The sequence below is a fragment of the Nestor notabilis genome, unplaced genomic scaffold (assembly GCF_000696875.1).
Source record: "Nestor notabilis isolate BGI_N333 unplaced genomic scaffold, ASM69687v1 scaffold32225, whole genome shotgun sequence".
NCBI lineage: Eukaryota > Metazoa > Chordata > Aves > Psittaciformes > Psittacidae > Nestor > Nestor notabilis.
Genome location: NW_009930300.1, coordinates 1 through 10,236, shown reverse-complemented (window position 1 = coordinate 10,236; position 10,236 = coordinate 1). Strand labels below are relative to the sequence as shown.

The 10,236-nt window shown below is 37.5% G+C and overlaps 1 protein-coding gene across 1 annotated transcript in view; it reads left to right on the top strand.

The window, feature by feature from the left end:
• TRPC3 (transient receptor potential cation channel, subfamily C, member 3) overlaps positions 1 to 9,893 on the top strand; it is a 28,169-nt gene extending 18,276 nt beyond the window's left edge. The window contains exons 4-11 of the mRNA XM_010015339.1: positions 392 to 608; positions 2,154 to 2,387; positions 2,980 to 3,244; positions 3,672 to 3,867; positions 5,656 to 5,865; positions 7,200 to 7,283; positions 8,244 to 8,319; positions 9,306 to 9,893. Of these exons, the coding sequence (XP_010013641.1) occupies positions 392 to 608; positions 2,154 to 2,387; positions 2,980 to 3,244; positions 3,672 to 3,867; positions 5,656 to 5,865; positions 7,200 to 7,283; positions 8,244 to 8,319; positions 9,306 to 9,448 (1,425 nt within the window). The 3' untranslated portion in view covers positions 9,449 to 9,893. The remainder of the gene's footprint in view (positions 1 to 391; positions 609 to 2,153; positions 2,388 to 2,979; positions 3,245 to 3,671; positions 3,868 to 5,655; positions 5,866 to 7,199; positions 7,284 to 8,243; positions 8,320 to 9,305) is intronic.
• Positions 9,894 to 10,236: the final 343 nt, after the last annotated feature.

The following is a 10,236-nucleotide window of genomic DNA, read 5'->3' as shown; positions in this document are numbered from 1 at the left end:
TAGGGAAAGCATTTTGCTTCTTGGAGATTTTTTATTTATTAAACTATTTTCCATTATTTTCCATTAGCTTCCACCCCCATTAATATCTGTGGGCATTAGATCAAAGTCTTCCTGTTCACTGCCATTGTATGTTTGTAATTCCTTGGAGTGTTTCCCCTCAAACATTGCCATCTAGAGTTTATGGAATAACATGAACATTCCCTAACAAGACAATGTACTCCATGAGGTTGCCTTTGGGAAGCTTTTGTCTGAAATAGTAAAGCATCACAGTTCAGTATCCTTTAAAAATGAGGTTTCAGACCGTCCTGAGCTTTGAGTGCCCATGTACACTTCTGGAAAGTCTGATGAAAGAGTTTGTTCCTTTGAGAAAACTTTCATTCTGCCTTTGCAGCTTGGAAGAATTCTTCGAAGCCCATTTATGAAATTTGTGGCACATGCAGCATCCTTCATCATTTTCCTGGGCCTACTGGTGTTCAATGCTTCTGACAGATTTGAAGGTATAACAACACTACCGAATGTCACTGTTACTGATTACCCTAAGCAGATCTTTAGGGTGAAGACTACCCAATTCACCTGGACAGAAATGCTGATCATGGTATGGGTACTTGGTAGGTATATAGCCCCTTCTTTTTATGTCAACTGTTCTCCTGCAGATATAAACTGTAAAAGAAAAAAGTCCACTCCCAGACCTTTGCTCCTGCTGCTGCATGGTTAGAATAAACCCTTAGGACAGATGACAGTATTCTAGAACTGGTGAGAGCATCAGAGCATCTCTGCTGCCCCCTCTTGCAGCATGGGGTAAAATTTTGTTTGCTGATTTGCTGCACTATTTGGTAGTTCTGGCATTTGTAACGGGAGAGCAGGTTTGCTGAGGAGAACACTGCAGAAATTATACTTCATTGGAATGGCTTTCTTAAATAGTAACAGCGTGTGCCAGAAAGCACAGCAGTTCTTATGTGACATTGGTGCTGACATAGCACGTGGGCAAATCACAGTGTCAGTGGGCTAATGAGACAGTTATCATTACTCTGTTGTTGTTGTAGTTTGAGGTGGGGAGGGGGGGCTGGAGTGTGTGTGGTTGGTTGTTTTGTGGGTTTTTGGTTGGTTGGGGTTTTTTTTTTCCTTCTTCTCTTCACAAAACTGTCAGCGTTTTTGAAACTCCATATGGCAGAAAATGCGATCTTCTTGCACTTCATCCAAGTCAGGTGCTTTACATGGCAGAATGTCAGTTAGCTGCATGATCATGTAGCATTCTCAGCTTTTACAGGCTGTGGGAGAGAAAAGAGGTAGGTGTAGCAGGTGGCTGCTACCTGACAGTGTCTCACACTGCCTTTTGGATCACCTATATGTCCTGCTTTAAGTCCTGCTTTGTCTTAAACTATGTTAGAGTAGAGAGATGCATATGCTTTGTGTGCTGCCTTTTGGTAGTGCCAGCATACATTCCTGTGGAGCAGCCTCTTTATCTGATAGGAGGCAAGGACAGAGAGTTTGGTGGTCTTTAGGACTCGGTCACTGTGAGAAATTTCTTGAGCACTCGGGGACAACCAGCCTCAAGCCAATTCAGTGCGTGGCTGCTATGGATATGCTTGGGATGGCAGCAGTACCCCCTCTTAATTACCCAGCCAAAACTGAATTACATATAGCCAAATTCCACTTGCTAGGCTGAAAGGCACCTTATTCTGCCGAGAATAAGTAGTGTAACTGTGCCCTTTATATTTGGTCATCTGTGTAGTTGGATAGTTGTGATCCTCCGTAGAAGTGAATCCTTCTGATTCAAAAGTGGTTTACGAACATAAATGGTAAGGAAGTGAGGGGAGTTCTTTTTCCATATTTAACATTCTTCCTTTAGAAGTACAGCATACTGTTATGTAGTTAGGCCATAATGCTTTCACTGCAGAGTCATGGCTCTATGCTACCCTATGTGGAGATGTTTGAGCTTTATCCTCACATATCAATTCATAACTTGCTATTTGATCAACCTTGTTGAAACCAAGAAGGCCTTACTCAAGGTGTGTGATGATGCTGTGACACTGCAAATAGGGGAATTTTTGCTCTGCTGGCACCACCTGGTTTTATGAAATGGAAGAATGCAGAGAATGTAAATGAAGAGAGTTTGTCCAACATTGCAATATTTCTTTCACCTCTTTTTGTAGGTATGATGTGGTCAGAATGCAAAGAGCTATGGCTGGAAGGACCCAGGGAATATATTTTGCAGTTATGGAATGTTTTGGATTTTGGGATGCTGTCCATTTTCATTGCTGCTTTCACAGCAAGGCTTCTGGCATTCCTGCAGGCCACAAAAGCACAACAATATGTGGACAACTACATTGAGGAGAATGACCTCTCTGAGGTTACACTTCCTCCAGAAATAGAATATTTTACTTATGGTGAGTTTAACTTTTCTTCAACAAGATCTGAACATAGAAAAACTGGTAGGATGCACTATAAAGCATTTTGAAGCTTTAAGATGAATGTTTGCATGTGTTTGTGATGAATCCTACTTCTATTGAAGTAAAGGGTATAAATCTTCATGATTTCAATGGTTAGGTTATATCCTGGACTTGTAACAATGGGAAAAGCTTAGTGTGATTAATAAATTAAATTGTTCATTAGCTAACACTGCTACCTTCCCATCAGTAGCATACAAAATGCAGATAAATTTCTGGCTTTAGCATAATGCTTATTCAGATAATACAGTTGTGTTTAAGAAAAGCAATAAGGAATTATTTATTGTTACATAGGTTAAAATGCAAGCTGTGGAAGAAAATGTCATCTTATTTCAAGTACAGTTTTTCTTCTAACAAAAGGTGATGTAACTTAGAATTATTCCTTGTGAATAAGGGAATTGCTAGACTCTTCGAATATTTGTCTCAACTAAATTCAGACATGTTCATGGAAAAATCCTATCAACACCTAATTTTCAGCATTGTGATAAATGAGTAACCCTTCGTATTTACTCCTATATTTTGTATCTTCCAGCTAGAGATAAATGGCTCCCATCTGATCCTCAGATAATATCCGAAGGCCTTTATGCAATTGCTGTTGTTCTCAGCTTTTCTCGGATTGCATATATCCTGCCTGCAAATGAGAGTTTTGGGCCCTTGCAGATTTCACTTGGAAGGACTGTTAAAGACATCTTCAAGTTTATGGTCCTTTTTATTATGGTATTTCTTGCATTTATGATTGGAATGTTCATACTGTATTCCTACTACCTTGGAGCTAAACTAAACCCAGCCTTTACAACGTAAGTATGAAGCTCTGTTCAAGTAAAAAGCCAATATGCAGGTTTTTCACTAAGGTAACAAAGTCTGTGAGGTATCATATGCTGTCTAAAATAAACCTGAAGACAGTTGAAGTCAGTGGGAAACCGGGTTTCTCAGGAGAAGACAAAATTCTGTCCTGCTTGTGTAATGGAAGCTTTCATTGCAGTCTGAAATAATTTTACCTTGTGTTAATCACATAGACTTGTGAGCAACCAACTGGTGGAGCATAGCAGAGAAACTGAATGTACTGTGAATTCTTCTTTCCCATGTTTGTTGTTTTGATCAGTGCTCCACAAACCTGGTTCACAGACAAATTACTTGAGATTGTTTATCACTTACTGTAAACACAAAGTATATATACATATTTGTGTAGATAGTTAATAATGTCTTCCTCTTTTTTCTCTTCAGAGTGGAAGAAAGTTTCAAGACCTTATTTTGGTCAATATTTGGCTTGTCTGAAGTAACCTCTGTTGTCCTCAAATATGATCATAAATTCATAGAGAACATTGGATATGTTCTTTATGGCATATACAATGTAACAATGGTGGTAGTTCTGCTCAACATGCTGATTGCTATGATCAACAGTTCATATCAAGAAATTGAGGTGGGCTCTCTTCTCAAGTTGTTTTCTTTTATGTTGACAAAGGGGAGAATTACTAAGAATTATTTCAGTGAGCACATCTGGATTATACAGGAGTAGAGTGATCTCCTTTACTGAGGTAATCTCGAAAAATACCGTGTTCTCGGGACTGACTTTATCCAACAACCCAGCCAAGCTGCAGAATCATACAGAATCTGAGCAAGTCGTTCATCTTGTGCCATGTATACACATCTAAGGAGATGTCATCCATCCAGAAATCTTAAAATTTGAAATAATATTCAAATGAAGACTGCTGTGGAGTAGAAAACAAAGTTACTGGGCGTAACATTTTAGACATGGGTGATTGATTCCAGTTTCCTTAGGATGCTTATTTCATAATTCCTTAATGTAGTACACTTCGATCTTTGACATGTCATTAGAACACAGATTAAATGTATTTTGATGCGGGCTTTAATGGAGATCTGTTTTTTAGTTCCAGTCCTCATACTTTTTAGCAAAATATGCAGGAGTTAGACACTTCTGCACAACAGTGATACATGAACATACTTTATTATATTTATATGCCTCTGGAGGTGGAATATGGTACAGGTACCATCTTTAAGATTGTTGTGACCGAGTCACACTTTGCAATGCTTATGTGCTTTGTTTGTAATAGGTGCTTTTTTCCACTTTAGGTTCAATATCAAAACTTGGTTCTATGTTCACTGCGCTTTGCCATATGTCCTGAAAACACAGTGGCAGTATTGCTCCAAATCTGCCAAATGGCTCAGTTGAATGAACATTCTAATTTCACACAAAGTTATTGGCTGCACTGCTTACTAAATGAGATACAGTTTATTTGAATTTCATTATGGTGACAAAATATCTTAATTTTAAGAGACAACTAATTACAATATTCAGCATCCAACTCCAATAAAAAATTCAGAAAATTTTAAAGTAGAGAAGGTACTTAGGTTTTAAAAATTAATCCCAAATTGCTGAAATTAAAGCATATTTATAGTGCCAGTTTTTCAGACCATGAGTTCTGGTATTATTTAAAGTACTACATTCACACAGATGCAGGTGCACACCCACACTAGCAGGATAAAAAAGATTGTTTAAGACAGAGTATACAAATGGATACATCATTTCCAATATTTTCAATGACTCCAGGAAAATGTCAGGGAATTCATCCGGAGAAAAAATAGTTGTAATAAATCAACTTTTCACCTTTGGAATAAACTAAGTCTAGCCTTGGAGTACTTCAGTAAGAATGTATTGGGACAAAATCAGTATGTCAATTTTTAACACAGTTTCTGTATGGCAACAAAACTTGCATTTTCTGTATTCCATTATAAATTGGATTTACTTTTTATGTAATAAGCTAATGAGTACTACCATTTTAAATCATCTGCCTTGAGGCTAAATCTTCATCACTTACGCAAGTACCAAATTCATGTGACCAGTTTAAGGAGAAAAACGCGACTTTAAAAAACCCAAAGAAGTTCCACTTTAAATTGCAAGGAGTTTATATGTTGGCTTTCACTCAGTGCAAAAATAACACTTAAATGGTTCACATGCTTCAACTAAGTATTGTCAATGAGGTGTTGCCATAAAGAGACAACTGAAATTTAGTTAAAATAGACTTGATAAGTGGTTGCGTTTTTGCAAAACTACTGGGAGTCTTACTAGCAAGCAAATACCATTCTCTGTAAACCCAGAAAGGGTCGATATCTGAAAGAACTGTCATGCGGAAAAAGTTTTGCATTTCCTAAAAATAAAGCACATACCTGTTTATATATCTTTACACAGGATGACAGTGATGTAGAGTGGAAGTTTGCTCGTTCTAAACTGTGGTTATCGTATTTTGATGATGGAAAAACATTACCTCCGCCATTCAGTCTTGTACCAAGCCCCAAATCTTTTTTCTATTTCATCATGAGGATCATTAACTTTTCTAAGTGCAGAAGGAGACGACTACAGAAGGATATTGAAATGGGAATGGGCAATTCCAAATCTAGGGTAGGTACTGAAATCTTTTCATTGCAGTGAAGAATTGTGAAAAGCATTCTGGGTTTGTTTATGTTTTAGGGTATAATCTGTGCTTGTGATGATGGTATGGTAATTAGTCAAGCATTTGTATTCATAGATCTACAGATCTATGAATTGCAGACTGCCTAAAGGTACTATATCAAACAAAAAAAATACCTTTACATTTTCTTAGGATAACAAGGTCCAATGACTGGAAAAACACAATAAAACCAAAAATAACTGAGTACTCAAAGATGCAAATAATTCCCACAAGGAATGACCTAAATATTGAATAAGGATGTTTTCAGCCTCTCTTAGGAAGATTTTTAGTTCAGGGTAAAAAAACAAAACCAAACAAAACCCAAAACAAAATAAAAAACTAGAGTGAATAAGGGGAGAAAACTTTTCCTTTCACTAGGGCAGGAGAAGGATAAAGTGTGGTCAGTATGATACTCACTTCCCACTGTCAAAAGCTGTGTTCTCAACAGAAGACAACAGGAAAGAGGGAGGGATCTATAGTAATAATGTTCAGTGCGTTAATGGCATTCTAAATTTGGGTATCTAAATGTTCTTTACAAACATTAATGGAATGCAGTGTCACTAAAAATTAATGACATGCAGATTAGGGGGTTGAATTTTACCAGTGGATACACATTTTTTAATTAATCCTTATTAATGTATCCGAGAGAAGAGTTTGGTTCTTGATTTGGTAATAACAAACCTTCTGCATTGGTCACAAAGCTAGCTATCTCATACAAGGTGGCTTTTTTCCCCTTCTGTTTCTAGCCTGCTGCTGCAAAAATCTTGTATTATTTGGGATCTGCTGGCTTTGTGATCATTGAAGGGGTGAGCAATGACCTTTTCTTTTTTTTTTTTTTCCAATGCATTACTATTCCTGAAAAGGGCACTTTGGAAAAACATGTGAAGCTAAGTGGAAATGGTTTTCAGCATGTATTTGTAGTTAAAAGTAGGGTTATGAGTGCAGATCCATAACAGCAATTTGTTAAAGCCAGTTTAAAGAGTTTTTCCTTACTCTGGCCACTCATCCCTGCCTCCAAGTCATAATTCATTATTTCCTCAGCTGTGCAAGTACATTTGCTTTGGAGGAGTGCTGTGAACAGGATAGCTAAAATTATTAGTCCTTTAAAAAAAAAACACAAATCCAACAAATAACACAATTGGGGGTGTGCGGGGGGTGGGTGTTAATAATATTTTGATACAGTGACCATGGAGACACACACAACATGTTTCCAAGAAAAAAAAAAGGAGCTGAATTCTATCTGCGAATTCATAATAGGTTTTAATTTTCTCTTATTTCTCCATAGTTAAACCTTTTCACTCAGTCGAACTCCAGAGTTTTTGAATCACACAGCTTTAACAGCATTCTCAATCAGCCCACACGCTATCAGGTAAGTACATACAGTGGCCACTGTTTTGAGTAATAGAACTGTGTGAAGGTACTAGCAGAATTTTGTGTTTCAAGTACGTTTTGCCTTCACCAGATAAAGAAAACCTCCTGTAGAAATCAAACTCTGGAATGGTACTCTAAAAAAGAGTTTAAAAACTAGCCCATAAAAAACTTAGATTTTTTCCTTTGGTGCCCTAGTTTGGAAAGTGTGAGAAGAAAACATCTGAAACTGATTTCTGAGGAAGGGATGTGAAAGCATTGAGCTGAGTAGATTAGCATTATTTTCCCTTTCTTCTCATCTGAAGTGTGACATTCAACATTGCTGCAGATGGGTATGCTCCTTTCTGGTAAGAGGAGCCTGACAGATATTCCCTTCCTGTCATCTTTCCAGCTCAGAAATAGAAGAGTAGATAGGAGCTCTTGTGAAAATGTTGAAGGTATGTAATCCACCTGTGCAACCCCAGCTAGACGACCTACATTAGATTAGATAGGGTAACACACTCCAAGAATATTAGTACATACAAGGAATTCTGGCAGTTGCAGCATAAAAATACAGATAAGATCTTAATGAATCCTTTACATACACTGTGGTAGTGTAAAATCTCAACTTCTTTCTTTTTAAAAGATAAATATTTATCTTTTACACATCCTTTCGTATGTGAACTGAGTTCAACAAAGAGTTGACCTATTCTACAGCCTAAATTAGGTGTGTTTAGACATATTTTCCTGTTGTCCTGTTGCCTACAAAAAATTGTGCTGCTCTGTAAATAAGAGGATGAGAAAGGTACTTTATTGTAATAATGAATCTCAGCATGCCACCAAAAAACCCATATGAGGCAACTGCTTTGTCTGAGGCTGTTCATTTGTTCACCTACACAGATGTGAGGGAGATGGGAAGGAAAAGTTAATAGTGTTTAATTATATGTGCTCACCTGATTATTTAACTGTTGCAATTTGGCAGCAAATAATGAAAAGACTGATAAAACGTTACGTTCTGAAAGCACAAGTGGACAAAGAAAATGATGAAGTAAATGAAGGTAAGAAAGAGACTACAATTGCAATAGAGACTATTTTTGTCGTGTTGTAGTAGGAATTGGCATTACAGTGAAGTATGGAAGTTTCAGGTAAAAAGAGGGTTTATTTCTACTTCTAACGCACTGAACTCAGACAGTAGTGTGCATATGCCTGTGACAACAAAAATGGACAAGTAGGACCAAAGAAGTGGAACTGAGAAATACTATGGGCCCTACTTTTACCGGTGGAAAATGAGAGCACAGACGTGACGCACAGTTACAGTGGAAATTTGTGAGGAAGCCATTAACTGTATGCACACTTCCAGAGTCCTAGTCAGAGCTGTAAGAATTCACATACCTCACACTTGCTCGAAGAATAGTATTCGAATAGTTTAAGAAGCTTCTGCTCTTGAGCTGAATATCCTATGATGGAAAGCATCCTGTTGCTTGTTATGAGCCTGGCCTTGACAACTGTTTTCGTTTAAGTGCAGTTTTATGTTTGTGTCAAATGGTAACACAATTTTAAATTGGTTGATTTTTTCTAATTCAAAGGATATTGGTAAGGAAGAGGAGAGAGACTCAGAAGCTGTGAGTTTTACTGCCAGCTCTGCCACACTTTTCCTGTGTGATCTTGGCACATTACGTCAGAAAAGAACCCCTTTGCCCTTTCTCTCTCGAAGGGGGATACTAATATTTACCAGCTGCTCAGCAGTGTTGTGTGATTAATTCATTAACCTGTGTAAAACCTGTGCTTTTTGATGTCCTGTCTACATGTGGAGCACAACATTAGGGAACGGTGGGCTATTAAAATACTCTTGGTACTGTTTAGGGGTGGAGACACACTCGCATCTCATTGGGAATGAGAAGAGGTAAAGCCTCCTTTCCTGCCATGTATCTGCTCTCATGAACATTTTGAGATGGTCATCTGAAATACACATTGATGTGATTTAACGGTATTTGAATGAGTATTAAACTTTGCTAATGCGTATTTCTTTCAATGATTAATACAGGTGAATTAAAGGAAATCAAACAGGATATCTCCAGTCTTCGCTACGAACTTTTGGAAGATAAGTCCCAAGCCACAGAAGAATTAGCAATTTTAATACATAAACTCAGTGAGAAACTAAATCCTAATATGTTGAGATGTGAATGATTCAACAGAGGAACCATGGCTTTTGACTACAGCACAACTATTTATTGGCAATAATATTTCAATATCTTATACTTGAAAACTGTATTGTAGATTTTTAGCACTAAATAACTTTATGTACAGCTTCTCTGGAATTTAGTCTTAATTAACTCACCACAAAAAGATTGCTCTCTTCAATTTACTTGTCTAAAGGCAAGAACTATCATAATTTTTTTTCTTCATTTATGCATTAAAAGGTATAATGGTATCAACTGCTGATATTTTAACAGGTTTATGAATACATGTTGAGAATTCTTTGTACTAAAATTTGCAAGGAAAAAAAAAAGTAAAATAACAAATACAGCGTAGTCCTCTGTTCCTTGCACCCGTGGGGTCCAAATCATAACACAGTAAATCAGCTAGAGATCCGTGGAGGAGTACTTGAAAACTTTGTTCTTTATTAGTGATGTGTTTAAGCTAAGGCCTTATGGTATGATTTTAAGGAAACAATGAATATCGAGCAAGTGTGAATGTACCTGTAGCAACAGCGTTTAACATGGATGTATGTATATACATGTACCCACACGTGCCGTTTCTTAATCCAACATCTCTCACGAGCGAGGACTGGACACTTTATTTTGTAAAAACCAACGTTGGCAGGCCACTGACCTCAGTCCACAGCTACTCTTTACGCGGTAGAAACGATTTTTTTAACGTCCCGATTGCTGCAGGGCTGGTACTTTGTTACACCGTTCCCACGCTGCCCCCGGGCTTGCCTGGTCAATAAAACACTCTTTACTTTACCGACGCTC